Source organism: Psittacula echo, assembly GCF_963264785.1.
Source record: "Psittacula echo genome assembly, chromosome: 2".
Classification (NCBI taxonomy): domain Eukaryota; kingdom Metazoa; phylum Chordata; class Aves; order Psittaciformes; family Psittacidae; genus Psittacula; species Psittacula echo.
This window is the reverse complement of record NC_137737.1, coordinates 161,284,414-161,310,803: the sequence shown is the minus strand read 5'-3', so window position 1 is coordinate 161,310,803 and position 26,390 is coordinate 161,284,414. Positions and strand designations below refer to the sequence as shown.

Genomic DNA, 26,390 nt, shown 5'->3' with positions numbered 1-26,390 from the left:
GACCCTGGCAGGGGTTGAAGGGAGAAGCTGTGGCTGCCCCATCCCTGCAGTGCTCAAGGCCAGGTTGGACACAGGGGCTTGGAGCACCCTGCTCCAGTGGAAGGGGTCCCTGCCCGTGGCAGGGGTTGGAGCTGGAGCCACTTTAAGGTCCCTCCAACCCAACCAATTCCATGGTTCCATGATGGTGTCTGTTCACCCTCAGGGAGCTTCATCCAGTGCTGGGGTTGAGCCCGATGGCCATGGGACTTCTCCAGCCCCTCCAAGACATGCCCGTGGTGGGTCTCCTGCTGTGTCTGCCTGTGTAGGTCCCCAGGGCTCCTCAGGCGGTGCCAGCCCTGCTCTAAAACCTCAGTGTGATAAATCCTAGAGCCAGGTTCCCCTTGGAGTGATGCTGAGGGGGGTCCATAGGTCTGCAGGGAACAGATCTGTGAAGGGATCGGCCTGGTTTGAGGGGTGATGGGGAATGAGCCCTTGGCACATAGGGGGGTGCTGTGGGCAGCGTGACCTTGGGTGCAGAGCCTGGAGAAGGGTTTGCTTGGTGCTGGTTGAGGAGGACCCGCAGGGGATGGTGGAGGTCAGTGGAGCTCAATGGAGCTCGATGGGGCTGCATCCATGGCTCAGGGTAGGGTGGATGTCACCGCGTGGGGGCTCTGCCTGCTCCCTGTGTCCCAGCGGTGCTCGGGGTGTTTGTGACCCCCGTCCCCTTGCTCAGGGCTCGCCACGACGCTGATGGACGCCACGACGGACAAGGCCCCGCAGGTGCAGGAGCAGATCTACAACGCGCTCTGCTCCCTGGGCGCGTCGGAGCCCGAGGAGATCCTGCACTGCTGTGATGAGTACCTGCGGCAGCACGACAAGGTGCGGGTCCTGCCCCGCGGCGAGGGAATGGCGCCGGCGCGGCACGGATCCGGTGGGATCTGCCCATGAGGGGCTGGGGGGGATCAGCTCCCTGAGCCCTGGTCCGGGCACTGGTGAAACAGTGGAGCTGCGGCTGCCCCATCCCTGCAGTGCTCAAGGCCAGGGTAGACACAGGGACTTGGAGCACCCTGCTCCAGTGGAAGGGGTCCCTGCCCGGGGCAGGGGCTGGAGCTGGAGTAGCTTTAAGCTCCCTTCATCCCAACCCATTCCATGGCTCCATCACCCATCTGTGGATGAGAAATGGGGGTCAAAGCAGTCGGTGGTGGCCCAAGTCATTGCCTTTCCCTGCGTGGTGGAGGTGGCAACAGTGACCTGGATGCTCTCCCTCCCCTTCAGCTGGCCTACCCGCACCGGGTGATCATCCTGAAGGCGATGGAGACCGTGGTGAAGAACAACATCGCCCTCCTGGACAAAAGCACAGCGAAGGTGGTCATCTTCCTGGCCTCCAGCGAGATGACCAAGTCAAAGGTAGGACCTGGGAGCTGCTGCTCCTCCTGTTGCTGCTCTTGGCTGGGTTCTTTCTACTCATCCCGGTGAATGCTGTGGGTTTGGGCTGCCCCAGTGTAGCTGTTATGGGTCCCCTTTCACAGAGGAAAGCCCTTGGGATGGTGGAGGGACCATGGGATGGGCGATGTTGCCCTCTCTGGGGGGAGATGAGGGTGATTTGGCTGATGGTTCCTTCCAGCACAGCTCCCATACCCACTGGATGTAATGTGGGTGCTGAAAGGGACCTGGGGGGGCTGGTGGGAGTTAGAGTGGGAAGAGGCAGAGCTTTGAGGGGCTGCAGGTCCATGCAGGGGAAAGATGCTGGCTTGGAGCAAGCTGCTCCAGTGGAAGGTGTCCCTGCCCGTGGCAGGGGGTAGGAGCTGGAGGAGAGCATCCAGGCCTCTTCCATCCCATCCCCTTCCATGGCTCCATGATTTCCTGGAGCAGAAGAGGCTCCCGGCGGGGCTGTGTCTGCCGCAGTGTGTCCTGAGCTGGGTTCCTCCCTGCGCACAGGAGGTGATCCGGGACTGGCAGCAGGCAGCCAGCAGCGTCCTGGTGGCTGTGGGGCAGCGCTTCATCAACAAGGTGATGGAGGAGGTGCTCACCAAGTTCCAGCCGGGAATCCTGCCCCACTACTTCGTCCTGCAGACCTTTGCCAACCTCTCCGTGTCCAACGGTGAGGCAGGGACCTGCCACCCGCTGCATGGTGGCCGCTCCGGGTGCTGTGGATCCCGTTGTCCCCATGAGCTCCGTGTGCTGAGCCATCCCTCCTGCTTCTCCTCCTCGTCTCCTCCTGAGAGATGGGGTGTGGGAAGGGGAAGGCCGGGCTGTGGGGAGCTCGTGTTGGGAGGAGGTTTGGAAAACGCTGCTCTCCTCCGGGCTGCTCTTCCCGGGATGCTGCTGGGATTCAGCCCTGGATGGGGCAATGGGGCAGCCCCTCGTGTAGGGCTCCTGGGGGAGGACGAGCAGCACCATGAGCACATCTTGGCTCGTCTTGCACTGGGCATTCCCAGCGGCTCTGGAAGTGGGGGGCTCCAGCGGTGCCGTAGGGAGAAAGGAAACCCACGGTGGAGGCCTCATCCCTGCCCCCGGGTGCTGGGGCTCATCCCTGCCCCTGCAGCAGCTGAAGGAGACGCTCGCTCCAGGCGGGATGGAGGGATGAGGTGCTCTGTGCCCAGCTGGGCCTGGATGGGAGAGGGGACCCTGGGAACGTAGCCGGCAATGCCTGGGGACAGCAGAGCTGAGCCCTCTGGCAGTGCCTGGAGCTCGGCTGAGCTCCTCAACGTGCTCCTACTAAAAGGCTGCTGGAGCTGCTGGCCTCATCCTTGGGGAATTCTGGAGCCCACAGCACCAGAGGGACCTGGAGCTGCTGGAGAGAGGCCAGAGGAGGCCATGGAGCTGCTATGAGGGCTGGAGCAGCTCTGCCCTGGAGCCAGGCTGAGAGAGCTGGGCTGGGTCAGCCTGGAGAAGAGAAGGCTCCTGAAGGGGAGACCTGAGAGCAGCTCCAGAGCCTAAAGGGGCTGCAGGAAACCTGGAGAGGGGCTTGGGACAAGGGAGGCAGGGATGGGAGGAGGGGGAACGGCTCCAACTGGAACAGGGAAGAGTTGATGGGATCTTGGGAAGTTCTTCCCCATGAGGGTGCTGGGACCCTGAAGGGGTTGAAGGGAGAAGCTGTGGCTGCCCCATCCCTGCAGTGCTCAAGGCCAGGTTGGACACAGGGGCTTGGAGCACCCTGCTCCAGTGGAAGGGGTCCCTGCCCGTGGCAGGGGCTGGAGCTGGAGGAGCTTTAAGCTCCCTTCATCCCGACCCATTCCAGGACTCCCTGTGCATTCCCAGCCTGGGCTCTTGTCTCCAGCCATCTCAGAAGGACTCTCCAGGGCTGTTGGCCTCTCCTGCATGGCACAGTTGGGCTCCTGCCTGCACGGTGCTGGCATTCCTTTGGGCCCAGGGCCCTGCAGAACAGCTCCTGTCCCAGTGTGTGCTCAGTGAGCCTCTCCCGCTTCCTTCCCAGTGTTTGGAATGGTGCCTTTCCTCAACTCCATCCTCGGGACGATGCTGCCCATGCTGGGAATGGCCAAGCAGGACCACATGAAGTCTGTCTTCTGCTATGGTAAGGTTCTTCTGCCCCGATTTCGGATGTGCTCTGGGAAGCTTGTTCCTTTCCCTGGAGAAGGAGGGAGTGTGGATGGCAATGGGAATGCTGGCTCGGAGGGATGCCTGGGAGGAGCCTGGCTCCAGGAATGCTGGGTTACCAGCTCTAGGTCACTGGGATCCAGCCAAGCCCTTCCCCATCTCCTACCTGATCCCGGTCACTCCATTGCATAGCCCAGGGGGTGCTGGTGCCCTTCACTTCCTCCCCTGCTGAACAGGGCAGGGATGCTGCGGAGCCGTCCCGGCTCAGGCCGAGGTGACCTGATGGGGAAGGAGGGATGTGCTACAGGAGACCCTCTCATCACCCAGCCTGTCCCTTTGCTGAAGTGAGCCTAGCCCCTTGGGAAGCGTTATTCCTGATGGGAATCGCGAGGAAGCCGGGATGTGGTGGTGCCAGCTCAGCTCTTGTCCAGATCACTTCTGGAATGGGGCAGTCTCGGGAGGTGACACTTGTGAGGGCTGGTGGGAGGGCACAGGGCGTCCTCATGGCCCCCGCCTCCAGCCTGGGCTTCCTCCGAGGCTCAGTGCCGAAGGAGCAGCACCAGCATGGATGGAAACCAGCCCCTGTGGTGCTGGGTGGCCCTGGGGCTCCAGCCGGAGCGGATTCACCAGCACCAGGCCATGGGGGCGGTCCTGGTGGCTCGGTGCTTGGTCACTGGTGAGATGTGCACTGAGAGCATCCACAGAGCCCTGGGGGCTCATCGGTACCCAGGGGGCCAGTGCTGGGCCCAGGCTACTGGTGCAGTGACACCGGAGGGAAGGGCTGGGGTCCGGAGGGAATGCACAGCCTGGAGAGGTCGGAACCTCCTGGGGCTCAACCAGGCCAAGGGCAAGGTCCTGGCCCTGGCTCGGGGCAACCCCAGCACAGACCCAGGCTGGGGCAGAGGGGCTGGAGCCTGAGGAGCAGGACCCGGGGTGCTGGGGGAGGAGAAGCTCCCCAGGAGCCGGCTTCAGGGAGCGCTTGAGCCCAGAACCCCCCCGTGTGCTGGGTGCAGCCCAGAGCGGGAGCAGCAGCGCAGGGAGGGGATCCTGCCCCTCTGCTGCGGGAAGGGGAGACCTGAGAGCAGCTCCAGAGCCTAAAGGGGCTGCAGGGAACCTGGAGAGGGGCCTGGGACAAGGGAGGCAGGGATGGGAGGAGGAGGAATAGCTCTAACTGGGAGAGGGAAGAGTTGATGGGATGTTGGGAAGTTCTTTCCCAGGAGGGTGCTGGGACACTGAAGGGGTTGAAGGGAGAAGCTGTGGCTGCCCCATCCCTGGCAGTGCTCAAGGCCAGGTTGGACACAGGGGCTTGGAGCGCCCTGCTCCAGTGGAAGGGGTCCCTGCCCGTGGCAGGGGTTGGAGCTGGAGGAGCTTTAAGGTCCCTTCAACCCAAACCAGGCTGGGGTTCTGTGAACGTTGCCCCTTGCCCTGCACCCACCCGGCCTTGGGCTGGGGAAGGGCTCTTGGTGATGTTCCTGGCTGATGTTTTCACTCCTCAAGGCAAACTTCTCACAGAAGCTTGAGGGGAGCTCGACCTAAACAGGAGGCTTTGACCCCAGCCTGGGGATGGGGTGGGAATGGAGTGGGAATGATGGGGTCAGGTGCTGGCGTGAGCTGGGCACCTTCTGGACCCCTCTGAGGTGGGTGCTGATGGGAACCGAGGTTCCCCCAAGGTCCCTCTGTGCTGCGGCTGCATCCCCAGCATCAGTCCCTGGTGTTCTGTGACCCTGGTGAGACAGGGCTGTCCCCTCCAGCGCTCCCCATACCTGAGCCATGGGGAGCAGCCGGGGGGCTCCTGCCCCCATTTGGGGCAGCACAAAAGCGGGGCTGAGCCCTGGGGTGCTGCTGCTCTGCTGGCGCAGGCAGGGCCCGGCTCAGGCTGTGCTGGTGCAGTGCCAGCAGGATGGAGCCGTGTGACTGGAATGATCTGGCTCCGGGAAGAGGTCAGGGAGTGACTCAGCACCTCGGAGCTACTGGCTCGAAATAGGCTGGGGGGGGCGAGGAGGGAGCCGAGGCTGCTCCTGTCCCCTTCCTCCTCCTCTTCCTCCTCTTGGCTTCCTCCTCTGGGTGTGTTCACGTGGGTCCGTCGGGCTCAGTGACCCCGTTGCTGATGTGTCCTTGAGCCCTTTGGCATCCTCAAGGGCTGTTGGGCTTCCCCGTCCCATGGCCATGAGGGCTTCAGGCTCCGGATGCCGGCTGGGACCATGGGATCCAATGGAAGTTGTGCCACAGACACTGGGCTCCTCCATCGTGTGCTGCTCCCAGGGTGCTCCTGTGGGATCATCCCAGGAGCCCTCCTGCAGCCAGAGAGGGGCCCATGAGCCCCTCCCGTGCTCCATGGTCCTGATGGAGCCGGGCTTGGGCCGGGTGAGCTCCAGCGGTGCCCCTGCCCCGAGCAGGCTGCGATCAACCCCCCTCCTGCTTCACCTCTCATGGGTCCCGCTCTGGTGCTCGGTGCTGATGGGCTCTGGGCCCCAATGGCCCCGCATGGACCCTGTGAGCCCCAGGCTGTGAGGAAGGTCCCCAGCACCAGAGGGACCTGGAGCCGTTGAAGTGGGTCCAGAGGGGCTGGAGCAGCTCTGCCCTGGAGCCAGGCTGGGAGAGCTGGGCTGGGGCAGCCTGGAGAAGAGAAGGCTCCTGAAGGGGAGACCTGAGAGCAGCTCCAGTGCCTAAAGGGGCTGCAGGGAACCTGGAGAGGGGCTTGGGACAAGGGCCTGCAGGGACAGGGCAAGGGGAATGGCTTTAACCTGCCCGAGGGGAGACTGAGCTGAGCTCTTAGGCAGAAGCTCTTCCCTGTGAGGGTGCTGAGGCGCTGGCACAGGGTGCCCAGAGAAGCTGTGGCTGCCCCATCCCTGGCAGTGCTCAAGGCCAGGTTGGACACAGGGGCTTGGAGCACCCTGCTCCAGTGGAAGGGGTCCCTGCCCGTGGAGGGGTTGGAGCTGGAGCAGCTTCAAGGTCCCTTCACCCCAACCCATTCCATGGTTCTATGAAGTAAAACAAGGGGGATGTTTTCAGCCCTTGGATGCTTCCAGCTGAGGCCTTTTCCTGGTGTTATGTGATGTCTTGGCTGCCCCAGGAACCCCATAAAGCTTCAGGGAACTTGTTAAAGCCCTGGAGAGCCCCGTAAAGCCCTGGAGAGCCCCATAAAGCCCTGGAGAACCCTATAAAGCCATGGCAAAGCCTTCCTCAGGGGTTGGAGGTGACGGATGGGTGTCCCCTGCAGTCTGTAGCTGAGCCTCTCATCTGAGCCAGGACCATCCTGTGCATGGAGATGCTCTGGTCACGGGGCTGGTCCTCAGGAGGAGGAGAGCTCGTGCTCACATGCCCTGGATGCAGCTCTGCCTTCTCTGTGCCTCTGGGCCTGTGGTTCTTGGCCACCCTCGCTGCTAAGCACAGGCAGAGCTAATCCATGGGGCAAACACAGGCTCCTGTGGCACGACCCATGGGGTCCCTGCCAACAGGTCCACGTGTTTGGGGTCTGCAGTTGCTTCCCTGCAGTTGGCTCTATCCACAGGCATCCCAAAGCAGTCATAGCTCCGCTGTGACCACCTGCCAGGAAGAGTCCTGGCACGTCCCCATCCCTTGGGATGCTGCCAGGGAGCATAGCGTCCACCATCTGGTGCTGGTGAGGCTCCAGCACCCAGTGCCTGTGGCGTGGGCTCTCCCCGCAGCTCTGCAGCACTTCAGTGAGAGCATCCAGGAGTACCTGGCGAACCTGGACAAGGCCCCGGACCCCACGGTCAGGAAGGACACGTTCTCCAACGAGATCTTCAGTGCCTACGAGGTGCTCTTCAACAGCTGGCTGCAGCACCGGGAGGCCAAGGTGATGGATGGGGGGGTCTTACCCTGATGGTGTCCTTGGAGCATCTCGGCTCTGCGCCTTTGTGAGGACGTGGTCCCTGCTCTGCCCAGAGCCTTCTGGGAGCAGCAGGAGCAGCTCCGGAGCCCTGGAGCCTCCATCCAGGCTCAGGATCACGCTCTTGATGCTGAGTCTCTCCCACAGCTGAGGCTGGCCGTGGTGGAGGCCATGGGACCCATGAGTCACCTCCTGCCTGGGGAGAAGCTGGAGGAGCAGCTCCCGAAGCTCATCCCAGGCATCCTCATGCTCTACAAGAAGCACACGGAGGCTTTCTACATATCCAAGGTGAGCAGCTCGGGGAGCTCTGTGGGGCTGGGGGGTCACATAGAACAGTTAGGGTTGGAAAGGATCACCCAGTTCCAACCCCCCTGCCATGGGCAGGGACACCTCACACTGAACCATGCCACCCAAACTAAACCGTGCCACCCGCGGCCATGGGCAGCACTGTGGTCCATGGGTGCAGGAGGGGCACCAAGCAGGGCTCTGCCCCCCTGAGAGCAGCGTATGGAAGCAGGAGCAGCAAAGCAGACTTAGTCCTTACCTTAGAGGTGAGGTCCAGCAGCTCGTGCCCTACCCCTGCCCCGGCTGCCGCTGCCTCTTCCATGTGAGGTTTCTTCTCCCTCCATCATGATCCCTCGTGCTGCTGACCCCAAGCCTTGGGTGGCTGTGCCCAGTGATGAGGATGGAGCCAGCTGCTGCTGTGTCATAGGGTCATGGAATGGGTTGGGATGAAGGGAGCTTAAAGCTCCTCCAGCTCCAGCCCCTGCCCCGGGCAGGGACCCCTGCCACTGGAGCAGGGTGCTCCAAGCCCCTGTGTCCAACCTGGCCTTGAGCACTGCCGGGGATGGGGCAGCCACAGCTTCTCCCTTCAACCCCTTCAGTGTCCCAGCGCCCTCCTGGGGAAGAACTTCCCAAGATCCCATCAACTCTTCCCGTTCCCCCTCCTCCCATCCCTGCCTCCCTTGTCCCAAGCCCCTCCCCAGGTTCCCTGCAGCCCCTTCAGGCTCTGGAGCTGCTCTCAGGTCTCCCCAGTGTCTCCCCATGGCAGACGGGCCCTGCTGCCGCCGTGCCGGGTTTGTGCTCCCTCCCTTGCGCTGGGGTCCCACGGCGCTCAGCACCCTCTGCCCCCCCGGGGCCGTTTCCTGACCGCCCCCGGTCTCTCTCTGAGCAGAGCCTGTGCCAGATCCTGGAGGCTTCCGTCAACATTGGCAGCCGCAGCCTGGATGTGCAGCTCGACCCCCTCCTGGGCACCCTGCACCCCCAGGTGAGGGCTGCGGGCTGGGGGGGGCACCGGAGCCTGCCCATGCGCTGCAGGGCTCGAGGCTTCCTCTGGAGCAGCCTGGGCTGGGGCCTGCGCCGTGCTTCTGCCCATGGCTGTGTCCCTCAGGGGCTGCTGCGCTGCTCAGCAGCGATGATCCCAGCTCCCTGGCTCTGGTGTCCCGAGATGGATCCGATACTGAGTCGTGGAATGGGTTGTGTTGGGTGGAAGGGACCTCAAAGCTCCTCCAGCTCCAACCCTTGCCATGAGCAGGGACCCCTGCCACTGGAGCAGGGTGCTCCAAGCCCCTGTGTCCAACCTGGCCTTGGGTACTGCCAGGGATGGGGCAGCCACAGCTTCTCCCTTCAACCCCTGCCAGGGTCCCAGCACCCTCATGGGGAAGAACTTCCCAAGATCCCATCAACTCTTCCCGTTCCTCCTCCTCCCATCCCTGCCTCCCTTGTCCCAAGCCCCTCTCCAGGTTCCCTGCAGCCCCTTTAGGCTCTGGAGCTGCTCTCAGGTCTCCCCTTCCCGCAGCAGAGGGGCAGGATCCCTCCCTGCGCTGCTGCTCCCACTCTGGGCTGCACCCAGCTCTGGTGCTGTTCCACTGCCCATGAGTGTGGCAGGGTCCCTGGCAGAGGTTGTCCTTTGAGCAGATGCTTGACGCTGGTGGTGTCTGAGAGCTGGACACCACAATGGTGCTGGATGTAGGAGCATCTGCTCCATGATGGAGCTGCTCAGGGCAGCTCAGGGGCTGTGGACGCAGCTGCAGACCCAAGTGTCCCCTTCCCAGCCCGGAGCAGACCCGTGTTGTCCTCGCTGTGACCACCGCTGTCTCCCACAGATCTGTGCTCCTGCAGACCCAGCAGTGCCCCTCACGGTGAAGAACCACACTGAGGTGCTGCGATGCTTCACTGTCCTGGGTAAGGGGGGCCATGGGGTGGGGGTCCCAGTGCGTGCTGGGTGCGTGGCACCATGGTTGGTGTGCATAGGGGTGGCTCCTGGTCCTGCCCAAGGTGGTGTGCGAGGTGCATGAGGGGTTGGGTCCCTGTGGTCTCAGCTGGCCTTGGGGATACAGTGAACATCTCAGCCATGATGGCAGCGTGGTGGCTGCTGTCCTGGCTCCAGCCCATAGAACCATGGAATGGGTTGGGATGAAGGGAGCTTACAGCTCCTCCAGCTCCAAACCCTGCCCTGGGCAGGGTTCCCTTCCACTGGAGCAGGGTGCTCCAAGCCCCTGTGTCCAACCTGGCCTTGAGCACTGCCAGGGATGGGGCAGCCACAGCTTCTCCCTTCAACCCCTGCCAGGGTCCCAGCGCCCTCATGGGGAAGCACTTCCCAAGATCCCATCAACTCTTCCCGTTCCTCCTCCTCCCATCCCTGCCTCCCTTGTCCCAAGCCCCTCTCCAGGTTCCCTGCAGCCCCTTTAGGCTCTGGAGCTGCTCTCAGGTCTCCCCTTCCCGCAGCAGAGGGGCAGGATCCCCTCCCTGAGCTGCTGCTCCCACTCTGGGCTGCACCCAGCACACGGGGGGGTTCTGGGCTCAAGCGCTCCCTGAAGCCGGCTCCTGGGGAGCTTCTCCTCCCCCAGCACCCCAAGCCCAAACCTCACATCCTTGCTGCTGCTCCTGCACCACCTCCAGGCTGCTCCTGCCCCCCCTCCCCTCGCAATGCCCCCGGGTGCTGCTCCAGTTTCCTCACCCGCAGACTGGTTTATTTTTAACATCCCCGCTGGTTTGTCCAGGGCACCTCTTGAAGGGACGATTTTATCCTGCAGCTCCCGCGGGAGCACGGGAATTGTGCTGAAAGCACCGGGCAGGGCTCGGGGTCAGCTCTTCTCCAGGCCAAGAGCAGTGCCCTGGTGCTGTCCTCAGCACCCATGGTCTGGTGCTGCGTGTGGAGCCATGGGATCAACCAGGGGGGCCAAGGGCACCACTGAGCCACGTCCCCAAGGGGCACATCTGTGCATCCTTTAGATACCTTCAGGGCCGGTGCCTGCAGCCCTGCCCTGGGCAGCCTGTTCCAATGCCTGAGCACCCTCTGGGGCAGGAATTGTTCCTCAGCTCCATCTAAACCTGCCCTGGTGCAGCTTGAGGCCGGTTCCTCTTGTCCCATCCCTTGTTCCTTGGGAGCAGAGCCCAGCCCCTCCTGGCTCCATCCTCCTCTCAGGCAGTTGTAGGGAGCGATCAGGTCCCCCCTGAGCCTTCTCTTCTCCATGTGAACCCCCCAGGTCCCTCAGCCCTTCCCCATCACCCCTGCGCTCTAGGCCCTGCACCAGCTCCATTGCCCTTCTCTAGCCTGCTCCAGATACGCAGCCCCATTGCATGCACGGACGCAGGGGGTGTCTCCATGTAGGGTTCCAGTGCCTGCCTCCCACACTTCAGTCCATCCTGGCTGATGTGTCCCTGATGCCGGTTTCCCCTCCTGCAGCCTGCTCGTTCCCTGACCGTGTCCTGGCCTTTCTCCTCCCGAAGCTGGAGAGCAGCAATGAGAGGACCCGAGTGGGGACCCTCCTCATCATGAGGCAGATCATCAACAGCGCCCGTGAGTCCTGGCTGCTGCAGCCCCCATCAGTACCCAGTGCAGGGGGGCTCCAGGGGGGCTTCCCCTCCCTCTGATGCATCCTGCTCCGTGAGCCCCTCATTCCCTCATGGGGCTGGGATCAGTGGGATGAGATGAGCCCATCCTTGGCTGGAGGCTCAGGGGAGGGGAACAGTCCAGCTCGGAAGGGGTGAAGGGCAAAGCCTTCCCTGCAGGGGAAGGAGAGTGTTGGGAGCAGCAGCTCTGTCCTTGGCAGCTCAGGAGGTGCTGAGCTTCAGAACCTGTCTTCACTGAGCTGCAGAGTCATGGAATGGGTTGGGATGAAGGGAGCTTAAAGCTCCTCCAGCTCCAGCCCCTGCCACGGGCAGGGACCCCTTCCACTGGAGCAGGGTGCTCCAAGCCCCTGTGTCCAACCTGGCCTTGAGCACTGCAGGGATGGGGCAGCCACAGCTTCTCCCTTCAACCCCTGCCAGGGTCCCAGCACCCTCATGGGGAAGAACTTCCCAAGATCCCATCAACTCTTCCCTGTTCCAGTTGGAGCCGTTCCTCCTCCTCCCATCCCTGCCTCCCTTGTCCCAAGCCCCTCTCCAGGTTCCCTGCAGCCCCTTTAGGCACTGGAGCTGCTCTCAGGTCTCCCCTTCAGGAGCCTTCTCTTCTCCAGGCTGACTCAGCCCAGCTCTCTCAGCCTGGCTCCAGAGCAGAGCTGCTCCAGCCCTCACATCAGCTCTAGGTCCCTCTTGTGCTCTTGGCCCAGGGACTCCCCAGCTCCCCCTTTCCCCCCCCGGTCACTGCTCTCCAGTCTCTTGTGTTTCCTTGCAGCCTCCCAGATGGAGATCAAAAAGCCCTTTATTCTTTCGTCTATGAAGCTCCCCCTGCAAGACAGCAACAACAAGGTGAGCCGAGCTTCTGCTCCTCCGTGGTGTGCTTCAGGGCTTCCATGGGCGGCACGTTCTGGGCCCCACCAGCCCCTATGGTGACTCCTGTTCCATCTGTGCCAGATGCACCCATGGGTACTGTGGCCGTGGGCTCCCGTCTGGTCCCCTTTGTCCCCTCTGTGCCTGGGTGCTGCTGGCAGAGCCCAGGCCCCTCGAAGGTCTGGGTAGGACCCACAGTGACGTCCCCATGGCCGAGGCGAGGGTGAGGTCCCCCTGCTCACGGGTGCTGTTGCCGCGCAGGTGAAGCGAGCCGTGGTGCAGGTCATCAGTGCCATGGCCCATCACGGGTACCTGGAGCAGCCCGGTGGGGAGGCCATGGTGGAGTTCCTGGTCCGGCAGTGCGCCCTGGCCTCGGAGCTGGTGGGTACACAAAGGGGGATCCGGGAGAAACCTGGGATGGGGCAGAACATGGAGCGAGGCCAAAGGAGGCCATGGGGATGCTGCGAGGGCTGGAGCAGCTCTGCCCTGGCGCCAGGCTGAGAGAGCTGGGCTGGGGCAGCCTGGACAAGAGAAGGCTCCTGAAGGGGAGACCTGAGAGCAGCTCCAGTGCCTAAAGGGGCTGCAGGGAACCTGGAGAGGGGCTTGGGACAAGGGAGGCAGGGATGGGAGGAGGAGGAACGGCTCCGACTGGAAGAGGGAAAGGTTGATGGGATGTTGGGAAGTTCTTCCCCATGAGGGTGGTGAGTTCCTGCCTCTGGAGCAAGGGGGAGCTGGGAGAAACCTTAGGACTGGGAGAGCTGCCACTGGAATAGCTGCATCCCTGCATCCAAAGGGTGCCAGCCAGGACTGTGGGGGCTGCTCTGGCCAGACCCCCACCTGCTGATGGCTCCGTGCCCTCCATGTAGCCAGGCTGGGTAAAGCTGCTGCCCTCCAGTGCAGGTAACTCCCTTAAGTGGGGTGTTTGGCTCCCTCCAGCCCCTCTTGTCCATCAGAGCCATGGACACATGGGCACAACCAGAGGCCCCTTTGGGCTCCTCCCAAGTGTTTTCCCTCAAGGAGCAGGGCCATGGGCTGCAGGAGCTCCATGGAGCTCGTGCTGAAGATGGGCCCTGCCCCAGGAGGCCTCCAGGATGTGCCCATTCCATAGTGTGCTGCTGCCATCTATAACCCCCTGGGAGCCCTGGGCCTCTCCAGCGCTGCTCCCAGCCCTGCGGCAGCACCCACATTGACCTCAGCTTTCCTTCTCCTCCAGCACCCCAAGAAGCAGGCGCCGAATGCCGAGGACCTCACTAGTGACAGCGTCCAGAGCATCAGCATCAACACCCTCTTCCTCCTCAGCACCACTGTGGACAGGATGAGCAACGTGAGTCTGCTCAGTCCTTGACACCTCGGGGCTGCTCGGTGCTGGGAGGGGCAGGGAGAGTGGTGCTGTCTCAGTGTCCCCATCCCATTGGAGCAGGGCAGGGGTTGGGTTTGGGAAGCGCTGTTCCCAGGGACCTGTGTGTCCCATCCCTGTGAGCTGCTCTGAGGCTGGAGCATGGCACTGCTGGAGGTCCCCAGCTCAGAATGGGTGTGGAGCTCTTGGAGAAGGACCATAAGCAGACAATGGAAATGGTCCAAGGGCTGGAGCAGCTCTGCTCTGGAGCCAGGCTGGGAGAGCTGGGCTGGGTCAGCCTGGAGAAGAGAAGGCTCCTGAAGGGGAGACCTGAGAGCAGCTCCAGTGCCTAAAGGGGCTGCAGGGAACCTGGAGAGGGGCTTGGGACCAAATGGGATGAGGAGGAGCAGCTCCAACTGGAAGAGGGCAGAGTTAGATGGGATCTTGGGAGGAAATTCTTCCCCATGGGGATGGTGGGGCCCTGGCACAGGGTGCCCAGAGAAGCTGTGGCTGCCCCATCCCTGGCAGTGCTCAAGGCCAGGTTGGACACAGGGGCTTGGAGCACCCTGCTCCAGTGGAAGGGGTCCCTGCCCGGGGCAGGGATTGGGACTGGAGGAGTTTTGAGGTCCCTTCAACCCAACCCATTCTGGGGTTCAATGAAGGGGAACCCGCTGGGGCTGGAGCTGCGGTGCTGCTGGAGCTGAGCACAGGCTGTGGAGACCTCCGCCTTGAACAGCAGCACCCAAGAAGGGGACCCCCCTCATCAGAAGCCCCTTGGCCCCGATCTCCCACTCCTCTCCCTCTCGGTCCCATTCCCCAGTGCAGGGTCTCCCTCCCACCGCTGGGCTCTGCTGGGTGTCCAGGGGTGCCCCACTGCCCTTGTTGTTCCCCCAGGTGCTGTGGCCGTACCTGCTGGAGTTTGTCACCCCTGTCCAGTTCACCAATGCCCTGACCCCGCTCTGCAGGAGCCTCATGTACCTGGCCATGAAGAAGGAAGAGGAGGGAGAAAACGCTTCCCTGATCCGATACGATGTGAACGGTCAGGGCTGGCCCCCGGCAGCCGCTGGGGTGCTGGGACACGTCCACACGTGGATGGTCACATCCTGCCCGGCGGCAGAGGCCATCTGATGCCTTTTCCCTTCATTTGCAGCAAACCTCCCCTCGCCCTACGCTCTGACAACGCGACTGCTGGTGAGTGGCTGGAGGCAGAGCAGTTCCTATCCTGGGAGTGAGCTCCTTATCCAAGCGAGCGCCCTCCATCCCTGGGCCCACATGGACCAGGAGAAGCCTAAGGGGCTGCAGGGGGGAACAGCAGTGATGTGGGTGCTTGCTTTGAGGGCTCTGCCTTACGTCCACACTTTCTTCATCAGGGGCTGTAGGGACAGGACAAGGGGTGATGGGTTCAGACTGAAACAGGAGGATTTAGGTCGGATATAGGGAAGAAATTCTTCACTCTGAGGGTGCTGGGACGCTGGCAGGGGTTGAAGGGAGAAGCTGTGGCTGCCCCATCCCTGGCAGTGCTCAAGGCCGGGTCGGACACAGGGGCTTGGAGCACCCTGCTCCAGTGGAAGGGGTCCCTGGTTGGAGCTGGAGGAGCTTTAAGCTCCCTTCATCCCAACCCATTCCATGACTCCCCAGTTCCCTCTCTCCATCCCTGTGTTTCAGCCTCCCCGGCGTCGCCTCTCCCTTCACTAAGAGCCTTTGTCCCACCCCGTCCCTCAGGTCGTGTCCTCGCAGCCCCACGCAGGAGCCTGCCGGGGGGCGGCCGCCCTGCGCCTGCTCCACGTCCTGCACGGCAGCGTCCACCCCTCGCTGGGCCCGCTCTGGAGCAAGAGGCTCCCTCTCCTGGTGGAGCACATTGAAGGTGGGAAGGAGCCTGTGCTCGGGGGGCTCTGCCGTGGGCACCGTCCCCAGCCTGTGCCTGGGTGCTCAGGGGTGCCTGGAACAGGGGGTGAAGCCCCCCTGCCTGCTGGCCCTCGGCTCATCTGAGCTCTCTGGGTGCTGATTCCTGTTTTAACACCCTGGTGCCATCATTCCTACCGGGGATGCTGCTGTGTCTCAAGGGGCTGCCCCTGCTGTGGCAAGCAGAGACTGCACATGTTTGGGGAAGGGTCTGCCCTTGCTGGGTGCAATGAAGATGAGAAACCGGTGGGTTAAATGTGCTTCCTCCTAGAGAACACGGAGCAGGCCCTGTCCCAGAAGGAATGGGAGGAGAAGCTGCTGCTGGTAAGGTCCCTGTGCTGGAGGGGCGGCACTGGGAGGGTGGCAGCACCCAGCTCCGGAGCAGCGTGGGGCCGGGGCTGCAGGGCAGGAACGGACCCTCAGCCACCCCAGACGTGGTGATGGATGGTCCCTGCCACGGCGCTGCCGGGGCTGCTCTCGCAGCAGGGTCAGAGCAGGCTAAACCAAGCTCTCAGTGTCAGGGAACAGCGGCTCCAGGAGCTGCTGGGTCCCAGGGATCCCCCCACTTGATTCAGATCCTGAACTGGGCCGTGGAGAAGCGATCGGAACCGGGCAGGCTCCTGCTGCTCCGCTGCTGAGGGAGGTGTTGCTGGGGCACAGATTGACCATGATCCGGAGGGAAGAGGCTCATTTCTGGAGCCCAGGGAATGGCTGGATCTGGCAGGGGCTGCTCCGGGCTGGGGCTGCTGGAGTGAACGCTTGCTCCAGGCAGCCCGGGCACAACCTCCCTGAGCTTCACCTCCTGCAACTGCCTGAAAGGAGCCAGGAGGGGCTGGGCTCTGCTCCCAAGGAACAGGGGATGGGACAAGAGGAACCGGCCTCAAGCTGCACCAGGGCAGGTTTAGATGGAGCTGAGGAACAATTCCTGCCCCAGAGGGTGCTCAGGCATTGGAACAGGCTGCCCAGGGCAGGGCTGCAGGCACCGTCCCTGCAAGAGCTCACACCCTGTGGAGACGAGGCCTCAGTGCCATGGGGTAGGGGTGGCCTTGGCAGGGCTGGGCAATGGCTGGACTGGGTGAGTTTAGAGGCCTTTTCCACCCTGGTTGATTCCATGTTCATTTCTTGTGCTGCTTCCCCGCGGAGCTGGGTCCGGCTCTTTGGGACACCGGGATCTGATGTTCTTCCTCCCGCAGTTCCTGCAGGAGACGCTGGCGGCCGTTGCTGACAGTGCCTGGATTGGCCAGTTTGTGATGGAGATGAGCCGGCAGCTCAGCAGCTACAACGGCTTCCCCATGGAGAAGGTGAGTCCCGGGGGGTGATGGGTTGGCATCAGCAGGGGCTGAGCTGGTCCAGCCCCTGGGGCTCGCCAGCAGCATCATTCTGCACACAGCGTGGTGCTGGGAAAGGGCTTTGGGTGGGAAGAGGCATTGCCAGGGGATCCATCAGCTCCTGGCTGTACCAGCACCAGTGCAGCAGCAGGGCCAGGGCAGGGACTGTGCCCCTGCAGTGGGCACTGGGGAGGCCGCCCCTCGAATCCTGTGTTCAGCTCCAGGCCCCTCACTGCAAGAGAGACATTGAGGGGCAGGAGCGGGGCCAGAGAAGGGCAATGGAGCTGGTGCAGGGCCTGGAGCACAGGGGTGATGGGGAAGGGCTGAGGGACCTGGGGGGTTCAGTCTGGAGAACAGAAGACTCAGGGGGGACCTGATCGCTCCCTGCAACTGCCTGAGAGGAGGATGGAGCCAGGAGGGGCTGGGCTCTGCTCCCAAGGAACAAGGGATGGGACAAGAGGAACCGGCCTCAAGCTGCACCAGGGCAGGTTTAGATGGAGTTTAGGGACAGTTCATCCACCTAAAGGGTGGTCGAGGGCTGGAACCAGGGAAATGGTTGAGTAACCAAGCCTGGGGCTGTCTAAAACCCATGTAGCCGAGGCCCTCAGTGCCAGGGGTTAGTGGTGGCCTTGGCAGCCCTGGGCAATGGTTGGACCTGATCCCAACCCAGCTGATTCCATGACTGTGACTCCGCGTGCAGCTCCTGTTGCTCCGAGCGCCCCGGCTCCTCGCAGCCAGGCTCAGCTCTGCTTCAGGGCTGCTTCAGGGCTCTGTGCGGAGGAGCCTGGCTGGGAGCAGCTCTCCCTGCCCAGGGCTCAGCGGTCTCAGGGGCTCTTCTTGCTCTTCCAGAACTTCCTGTACAAATGCATCGGGACAACACTCGGGGCCTGCACCAGCAAGGACCTCGTGCAAAAGCAGCTCCAGGAGCTCCTGGAAACAGCTCGATACCACGAGGAGGCAGAGAGGGAGGTGAGGACTTGAGCCAGACATCCCAAAGCTCATCCTGATGAGCTGCTGCGCTGGCCTCGAGCTGTGCCGGGAGGGGGTTAGGTGGGGTATTGGGAGCAATTTCTTCCCCAGAAAGGCTGTCAAGCCCTGGACCAGGCTGCCCAGGGCAGTGCTGGGGTCACCACAGCTTAACCATAGAACCCCAGACCAGTTTGGGATGAAGGGACCTGAAAGCTCCTCCAGCTCCAGCCCCTGCCACGGGCAGGGACCCCTTCCACTGGAGCAGGGTGCTCCAAGCCCCTGTGTCCAACCTGGCCTTGAGCACTGCCAGGGATGGAGCAGCCACAGCTTCTCTGGGCACCCTGTGCCAGCGCCTCAGCACCCTCACAGGGAAGAGCTTCCTGATGTCCCACCTCAGTGTCCCCTCTGGCCGGCTCAAGCCATTCCCAACTTCCTCTCAAGTCTCCTGCTTGTGGAGCAGCACTTCCCTCACTGCCAGCTCCTTACCCTGGAGCTGAGGTTGGGCTCCAGCTCCTCCTGCCCATCCTCATGTTCCAGCTCCACTTTCCTTGGCTGCCCCCAGCTCAGCCAAGCCCCGTTCCTCTGGAACCAGGAGCAGAACAACCAGGCGCTGATGGGCCCTGGGTTGGCTCCAGTCAAGGGCTGCTCCTGAATAAGCTGTTGGTGGAGTTTCAGCCCTGCTCATGGGACCTGCCCGAGGCAGGACCTGCTGAGCCGCCTTGCTCTTGCTTCCAGCTCAGCCAGCTCCTGCCTCCCGCAGTGCAATGATGGGTCTGCTCCACAGCTCCTGTGCTCTGTGTGCTCCATAGCTCCTGTGCTGGGTGTGCTGCAGGGTGCCCACAGCTCCTGTGCTGGGTGTGCTGCAGGGTGCCCACAGCTCCTGTGCTGCCCCAGAGCCGGGTCCCATCCTGTTGCCCAGGCAGGGCTATCACTGTTGTCCCTGCTGTCCCCGCTGTCCCCTAGGGGTGATGCTGGTGCCAGCATTGCTACGGCTGGGCACAGAACCACTGGTGCTGGGCATGGAAACAATGGTGCTGAGCATGGAACCAGTGGTGCTGGGCATGGAACCAGTGGTGCTGGGCTTGGAACCAGTGATGCTGGGCTTGGAACCAGTGATGCTGGGCATGGAACCAGTGGTGCTGGGCATGGAACCAGTGATGCTGGGCACGGAACCAGTGATGCTGGGCACGGAACCAGTGATGCTGGGCATGGAACCAGTGATGCTGGGCACGGAACCAGTGATGCTGGGCACGGAACCAGTGGTGCTGGGCATGGAACCAGTGATGCTGGGCATGGAACCACTGGTGCTGGGCACGGAACCAGTGGTGCTGGGCACGGAACCAATGGTGCTGGGCATGGAACCAGTGATGCTGGCCATGGAAGCAGTGGTGTTGGGCTTGGAACCAGTGATGCTGGGCACGGAAACAGTGGTGCCGGGCATGGAACCAGTGATGCTGGGCACAGAAACAGTGGTGCCGGGCATGGAACCAGTGGTGCCAGGCATGGAACCAGTGGTGCTGGGCATGGAACCAGTGATGCTGGGCATGGAACCAGTGGTGCTGGGCATGGAACCAGTGATGCTGGGCATGGAACCAGTGGTGCTGGGCATGGAACCAGTGGTGCTGGGCACAGAAACAGTGGTGCTGGGCATGGAACCAGTGGTGCCAGGCATGGAACCAGTGATGCTGGGCATGGAACCAGTGGTGCTGGGCATGGAACCAGTGATGCTGGCCATGGAACCAGGAACCAGGCTCTTGCAGTGTCAGCTGGGGCTGGGCCTTAGCAGCTTCCTGCTGATGTGTTTGCTCTGCCCCTGCCAGGGCCTTGCCTCCTGCTTTGGGATTTGTGCCATAAACCACTTGGAGGAGACCTTGGCCAAGCTGGAGGAGTTCGTCAGGTCCGATGTCTTCAAGAAATCCGTGGGGCTTTTCAGTATCTTCAAGGTAAGAGCCCGAGGGACCTGACCCACACCTGAAGGCTCCTGCGGGATGCTTTAGGTAGAGCCTGTGCTCAGTGTTCCTTTTCCTGCCTCAGTGCGCTTGGCATGGAGCTGGGATGCCCTCGAGCTGTTCCTGGCATCAGAGGCTGCTCAGCTTTAGCTCCTCAGTGATGGTTTCATGCCCCAAGCAGTGGCAGCAAAGCCTTTCCTCAGCTCCTGACCCATGTGGGGGGTTTCATTCCTGCTCTATGGGGCGCGATGTTTGAGGGCAGGATTCATGCTGTGTGGACACGGGCCAGCACAGGAAGGAGCCTGGAGCTCAGGAGCTGGCTGAAGATGCCCTTGTGCAGCCTTGGGACTGCGGTGCGAAGGGTGCTGGCCACAAACTGCTCCATGGGCTGGAGACAGCTTTCAGCAGGACTGGGTAACAGGCAATGGGTGCTGCTCACCAGCAGTTAACCTGGTGCTGACCCAGCAGTTAACCTGGTGCTGTTACCCAGCAGTTAACCTGGTACTGACCCAGCAGTTAACCTGGTGCTGTTACCCAGCAGTTAACCTGGTGCTGTTACCCATCAGTTAACCTGGTGCTGTTACCCATCAGTTAACCTGGTACTGACCCAGCAGTTAACCTGGTGCTGTTACCCATCAGTTAACCTGGTGCTGTTACCCAGCAGTTAACCTGGTACTGACCCAGCAGTTAACCTGGTGCTGTTACCCATCAGTTAACCTGGTGCTGTTACCCATCAGTTAACCTGGTGCTGTTACCCATCAGTTAACCTGGTACTGACCCAGCAGTTAACCTGGTGCTGTTACCCATCAGTTAACCTGGTGCTGTTACCCATCAGTTAACCTGGTACTGACCCAGCAGTTAACCTGGTGCTGTTACCCATCAGTTAACCTGGTGCTGTTACCCATCAGTTAACCTGGTACTGACCCAGCAGTTAACCTGGTGCTGTTACCCATCAGTTAACCTGGTGCTGACCCTGCAGTTAACCTGGTGCTGTTACCCATCAGTTAACCTGGTGCTGTTACCCATCAGTTAACCTAGTGCTGACCCAGCAGTTAACCTGGTGCTGACCCTGCAGTTAACCTGGTGCTGTTACCCAGCAGTTAACCTGGTGCTGTTACCCATCAGTTAACCCGGTGCTGACCCACTTGGTGAACTTGGTGAGCTTGGCCAGGGTTATCTTGGCCAGGGCTGGGGCTCCCCAGCTCCCATGTGGGGCTCTAAGAAGGGGCACTCGATGGCTCGTGCCTGTTGGATAGGAAGCATTGTTTCCCCAATGTGCTTGGAGGGGCCCTGCCTTTGAGGACACATCCCTGGGTCAGCCAGACCCTGCCAGGAGATCCGGGAGGGCCAGGGAGACCTTGGGAGCTCTGGTCCCCCCACTGGCTCTCGTCTGCTCTGGCAGGACCGCAGTGACAATGAAGTGGAGAAGATCAAGAGCACCCTCATCCTGTGCTATGGGTACGTGGCCGCCTGCGCGCCCAAGGAGCTGGTGCTCTCCAGGATGGAAGCAGACATCCTGAAGAACATCTTCCAGTACTTTAACACCAAGGTGAGCAGCTGGGACAGCCCGGCCCCCCCGGAGCCCCAGGACGAGTAGGTTCACGTTTCAGTGCTAATGTGTCTTGTTCTTTCCACTTGTTCAGGTTCTGGGAATAAAAGTAGACACCAAGGTACAGTGTGAGGCACTGAACGAGCTCCTCTCTGCTCTGTGCTGCTCCTCTGCCTGCCTCTTGCTCTGCCTTCCCTGAGGGCAGCCCCGTGCTGCGCTCACAGCAGTTCTCTGCCTCTTGGCCCTGGGGGAGCTGGAGGAGCTGCTGCTCCCCCATCCTCTGTGCGGGACCAGTGCCCACACGTGCCCAAACTCAGAGGAGAGGGGAAGAGAACAGGGCCTTTCATAGACTGAGACGTAGAAACATGGAACGGTTCCTGTGGGAGGGGACCTGGGAGCTCCTCCAGCTCCAGCCCCTGCCACAAGCAGGGACCCCTTCCACTGGAGCAAGGTGCTCCAAGCCCCTGTGTCCAACCTGGCCTTGAGCACTGCAGGGATGGGGCAGCCACAGCTTCTCTGGGCACCCTGGGCCAGCGCCTCAGCACCCTCACAGGGAAGAGCTTCTGCCTAAGAGCTCATCTCAGTCTCCCCTCTGGCAGGTTCAAGCCATTCCCCTTGCCCTGTCCCTGCAGGCCCTTGTCCCAAGCCCCTCTCCAGGTTTCCTGCAGCCCCTTTAGGCACTGGAGCTGCTCTAAGATCTCCCCTTCAGGAGCCTTCTCTTCCCCAGGCTGCCCCAGCCCAGCTCTCTCAGCCTGGCTCCAGGGCAGAGCTGCTCCAGCCCTCGCAGCAGCTCCGTGGCCTCCTCTGGCTTCTCCGCCGCAGCTCCAGGTCCCTCTGGTGCTGGGGTCACCAGAGCAGAGCAGAGCAGAATCACCCCTGCTCTCACATGAAAGCGTCTTTTTACGTTTCTCTTTTCAAAGGCTGAAAGGAAAATTGCCAGGGGCCAGGCTGAGCTCTGCCCAAGGGCTCTTCTGGGCTCCACTAATGCCTTTTCCTTCTGGGCTCACTGGTACTAACAGCTTCTGCATCTCCAGCACTGAGCTGGGACCCCCTCAAACCCTTCCCTGCTCCCTGACCCGTGCGAGTCACAGGGACGAGGGGAGCACTTTGGGTTGTGATGTCTGCTCATGGCACCGGTCCTACAGCCCAGACTGTGCAGCAGGAATTGCTCCTGGCATCCTATGGAGCTGCCCTGAGCATCTGTGTCCTCAGGAGCCGCTTGGTGGGGAGGGAGCCCTGCAGCAGTATCCTCATCCCGTGTGCTGCCGGAGGTTCCAGCTCCCTGTGCCACCAGGGATGGGGGGTCCTGGTGCTCCCCAGCCACCAGAGAGCCTGGGACAGGGATGAAGAGCAGGGAGCTGAGCCCTCACAGTGCCAAGGGCACAGGCTCAGCCTGAGCTCCGGGTTCCATGCAGGGACTCTGGTGAGGGGGGGCTGAGTTAAGGTGTGTTAAAGCCTGGTCTTCACCCTGGGTTGTGCTCTCAGGACCTGACACTGAAGCTCTGCCTCATCCGGAGCATCTGCATGATCAGCCAGGCCATCTGCAAAGGGGGCAAGTGTGGGGACTTCAGCTTCTCCCGCAAGGCCGAGCTCGTGGCCCAGATGGTGGTAAGAGGAGCCCTGGGGCTGGCCTGGGGTGGTCTGGGGGTGCCCAAGCCGCATCACTGGGGGTTACACGTGGCTGGAGCTGCTCCCTGCCTGGAGCTGTGGTCCTGAGGGAAGGCTGGGGAAGAATTTGCCTCCTTGATGAGCCCCATCCCCATGTGTCTGCTGGGCTCTGCTGGAGCCATGGACCCTTCCAGCACGGGTTGCTGCCAGTGATGCTGCTGCATCCCCATGGACACATGTCCCAGGGCATGGGGTGGTTGTGCAGCATTCCAAGTGTTGGGATAAACGCTCCTGGCTCACTGGGCTTCCCGGCAGCCACACAGCAAACCTTCCCCACGCCTGGCGTGGTATGGGGCTGGATGTGGCCATCACCATCACCCTGTGCTGCCCTCCAGGAGTTCATGAAGGCAGAGCCCCAGGACATGCTGCGGACGCCGGTTCGCCAGCGGGCCATGATCACCTGCACTTACCTGGTGTATCCTTCCCATGCGCCCATCCCTGTGGGAATGATGGAGCCTGACCCCCCCCGCTTCACCCCGTGGGTCTGATGGTGCTGTCCCATGGTGGGTGCGTTTACAGAGCAGTGCCAGGCGTGCTGGACCTGGCTGGAACGGCTGCCCCTTGTTCCCTGCTTCCCTGGGTGAAGGCTGCTCCCTTAGCACTCCCATAGGGCTCCCCTAGTGCTCAGTGATCCACGTTGCTTCCTTAACCTGGGGTCAGCATCTTGGAGCCCCACTTGAGTGACCCTGACCGGACAGAGCTCATTGACACCTGCCTGGCTGGAGTGCTTGCAATTCCACCGCTGGAGCTGGCCAAGGACAGGGAAGAGAACGGCGCCGATGCCATTCCCAAGGAGGTGGGAATACCCGGGACAGGCAGGGGGATGCTGTGTACCCAAAGAGCAGGAATACCTGGGACAAGCAGGGGGATGCTGTACCCAAGGAGCAGGAATACCCGGGACAAGCAGGGGGATGCTGTACCAAGGAGCAGGCATACCCGGGGCAGGAGGAAGCTGCCTGTTCTGCCCGCTGTTGCCTGCTCTGGAAGCCCTAAGCCGATGTGATATTACGATCCAGCTTTGTTCCCAGGTGCTGCTCTGGGATGTTGGGATTAGGGCAGCATCCAGGGGCCTCCTCACGTTCCCAGGAGCCAACAAGTGCATCCTGTGCCCCCACGGGTCAGCCGTGGGAAAGGGCTGGATTCAATCCATGCAGGGGGGAACTGGCTCCGATGCTTCCCCTGCTCCCTTATCTCCCACAGCCTGGCCCCTCTGCTCACTGATTGCAGGGGGGGAACCTGAGCTCCTCACCAGGACAAGCACTGGTAATGAGAGCATGAGCTCCCTGAGGGGGTTCAGGGGATGCTGGAGCTTGAGGGGAGAAGAGCCCTTTCCAAAGGGAGCTGTAGGAAGGCAGCAGCTGCTCTTGCTGTGGTTCAGTGCTCATGCATGGCCATCACCCGCTGCTAATGGAGCTCCTGCAGCCGGTGGTGCTGGAGCAGCCCCTGCTCGGCCCTGAGGGTCCTGTGCCCAGGTGAGGAGCAGCCCGGGGCTCCCCTGCCTGGTGTTCACAGGCATCTGGCCTGGAACTGGGATTAAGAATTCCCATTCTGCTTCACTCCCCTCCTGTGGAGCTTCAGAGGTTTGGGAGTTACAGAATCCCAGCCTGGTTTGGGTTGAAGGGACCTTAAAGCTCCTCCAGCTCCAACCCCTGCCACTGGAGCAGGGTGCTCCAAGCCCCTGTGTCCAACCTGGCCTTGAGCACTGCAGGGATGGGGCAGCCACAGCTTCTCCCTTCAACCCCTGCCAGGATCCCAGCACCCTCATGGGGAAGAACTTCCCAAGATCCCATCAACTCTTCCCGTTCCTCCTCCTCCCATCCCTGCCTCCCTTGTCCCAAGCCCCTCTCCAGGTTCCCTGCAGCCCCTTTAGGCTCTGGAGCTGCTCTCAGGTCTCCCCTTCCCGCAGCAGAGGGGCAGGATCCCCTCCCTGCGCTGCTGCTCCCGCTCTGGGCTGCACCCAGCACACGGGGGGGTTCTGGGCTCAAGCGCTCCCTGAAGCCGGCTCCTGGGGAGCTTCTCCTCCCCCAGCACCCCGGGTCCTGCTCCTCAGGCTCCAGCCCCTCTGCCCCAGCCTGGGTCCGTGCTGGGGTTGCCCCGAGCCATGGCCAGGACCTTGCCCTTGTCCTGGTTGAGCCCCAGGAGGTTCTGACCTCCAGGCTGTGTATTCCCGCTGGATGCCAGCCCTTCCCTCCATCAGGTCACTGCACCACAACACCTGCATCCTGAAATGCATCCTGAAAGGAATCCATAAGAACTTCTGGGGCTCATTCCAATTGGGCTCGCTGGAATTTAGCCCCAGTGGGGGAAGGGCCAAGTTTCCTCTGGAAAGCCTGCCCTGAAGCACCCATGCTCAGCCCTGGTGTGTGCTGGCGCTTGGCACAGGTCACAGCCAGCACCGTGCCAATTCCCACCCTGTTCTCAGCACTTCCAGTGCAGGTGATTTACACCCTGGCTTTAGTCCCTGCTAAGCTGGAGGTGGCTGGACCTTGGCACAGGCTGAGAAGAGGGGCATTGAGAGCGTGCACCCGTGGCTCTGGGTAGCCTCTGACCCATCTCTCCTCCATAGGTGCTCTATGGTGACACCATGAATGCCCTCAAAGACCTGCTGAAGAGCCTCCTGCAGAGGAACCTGACCCCCCATGGGCTCCAGGACATGTTTGCGGTGGGTGCAGCCTGGCTCTGCTGCCTTCTTCAGGGGGCAGCAGGGTAGCTGAGGGCTCTGGCTTTGGACCCAGAGCTGGCGTCAGCGAGCTGGGTCCTGGCTTCTCCGTGAGCCACGAGGTCTGGTGTGACCCTCATCATCCTCCTGCACACAGCCGGGTTGGGGCGAGGTCTTTGTGGGCCTTTGTGTCCGCACCTCCTCTCGCCAGGGTGGGCAGCTCATGGCGCAGGAGGAGGTCTCTGTTAGCAGGGGACATGCGCACGGAGCCTCACTGAGAGCAGAGACCCAGAGCTGTGCTGACCCTGAGCCCGGATGGGCTGTTGGGTCGCAGTGCTGGTTCCTACAGCCCGAAGGAGCCCTTGGTTGCCCAAGGCAAAGCAGCTGAGCTGCTCCTCTCCTTCCTGATGCTCTCCCCTGCAGCATTTAGGCCCCTGGATCAAGTCGAACAAGGACCACGAGCGGCAGCGGGCAGTGGAGGTCAGCGCCGCCTTGCTGGACTTCTACCTGAGCACGCTCAACGTCAGCGTGAGTGACCCAGGGCTCCGTGGGCCTCATCCTGCACCCTTGGTGCTGAGCAGGAGATGGGCTTTGTGGGCACAGGGGGTGCTGTGCCCCTGCTCTCCCTGCTCAGGGTTACCCCGTTTGTCCCCACAGACCGTGATCCCCTTCTACAACCTCAGCGTCCTCATCGCGCTCTTCTCCCCGCGCTGCTCGGACGCGGTGGCCAGCGTCCGCCTGCACGCCGTGGACTGCGTCTACTGCCTGCTCTACATCCAGCTCTGCTACGAGGGTGAGCCAGGCTGCGGGGGGGTGCTGCCCTGCTCTCCACACTGGGGCAGGGGCATGCACATCCCGTCCCTCCACGCATGTGATAATGGAACCATGGGATGGGTTGGGATGAAGGGAGCTTAAAGCTCCTCCAGC

The 26,390-nt window shown here is 62.1% G+C and overlaps 1 protein-coding gene across 8 annotated transcripts in view; it reads left to right on the top strand.

Moving 5' to 3' along the window:
- Window positions 1-26,390, top strand: part of MROH1 (maestro heat like repeat family member 1) — an 87,889-nt gene that overhangs the window by 3,113 nt on the left and 58,386 nt on the right. For 5 of the 8 annotated variants that reach the window (XM_080639607.1, XM_080639601.1, XM_080639600.1 and 2 more), the window contains exons 3-29: window positions 713-858; window positions 1,255-1,386; window positions 1,918-2,080; window positions 3,416-3,514; window positions 7,206-7,357; window positions 7,538-7,678; window positions 8,565-8,657; window positions 9,496-9,574; window positions 11,079-11,192; window positions 12,009-12,082; window positions 12,365-12,484; window positions 13,317-13,427; window positions 14,334-14,478; window positions 14,590-14,630; window positions 15,162-15,303; window positions 15,613-15,665; window positions 16,535-16,642; window positions 17,498-17,638; window positions 19,459-19,581; window positions 20,990-21,136; window positions 21,231-21,257; window positions 22,622-22,744; window positions 23,140-23,219; window positions 23,465-23,600; window positions 25,371-25,466; window positions 25,887-25,991; window positions 26,121-26,256. In XM_080639607.1, the coding sequence (XP_080495733.1) occupies window positions 713-858; window positions 1,255-1,386; window positions 1,918-2,080; window positions 3,416-3,514; window positions 7,206-7,357; window positions 7,538-7,678; window positions 8,565-8,657; window positions 9,496-9,574; window positions 11,079-11,192; window positions 12,009-12,082; window positions 12,365-12,484; window positions 13,317-13,427; window positions 14,334-14,478; window positions 14,590-14,630; window positions 15,162-15,303; window positions 15,613-15,665; window positions 16,535-16,642; window positions 17,498-17,638; window positions 19,459-19,581; window positions 20,990-21,136; window positions 21,231-21,257; window positions 22,622-22,744; window positions 23,140-23,219; window positions 23,465-23,600; window positions 25,371-25,466; window positions 25,887-25,991; window positions 26,121-26,256 (3,027 nt within the window). The remainder of the gene's footprint in view (window positions 1-712; window positions 859-1,254; window positions 1,387-1,917; window positions 2,081-3,415; window positions 3,515-7,205; window positions 7,358-7,537; window positions 7,679-8,564; window positions 8,658-9,495; window positions 9,575-11,078; window positions 11,193-12,008; window positions 12,083-12,364; window positions 12,485-13,316; window positions 13,428-14,333; window positions 14,479-14,589; window positions 14,631-15,161; window positions 15,304-15,612; window positions 15,666-16,534; window positions 16,643-17,497; window positions 17,639-19,458; window positions 19,582-20,989; window positions 21,137-21,230; window positions 21,258-22,621; window positions 22,745-23,139; window positions 23,220-23,464; window positions 23,601-25,370; window positions 25,467-25,886; window positions 25,992-26,120; window positions 26,257-26,390) is intronic. The other 3 variants (XM_080639603.1, XM_080639604.1, XM_080639605.1) reach the window with 3 other exon arrangements.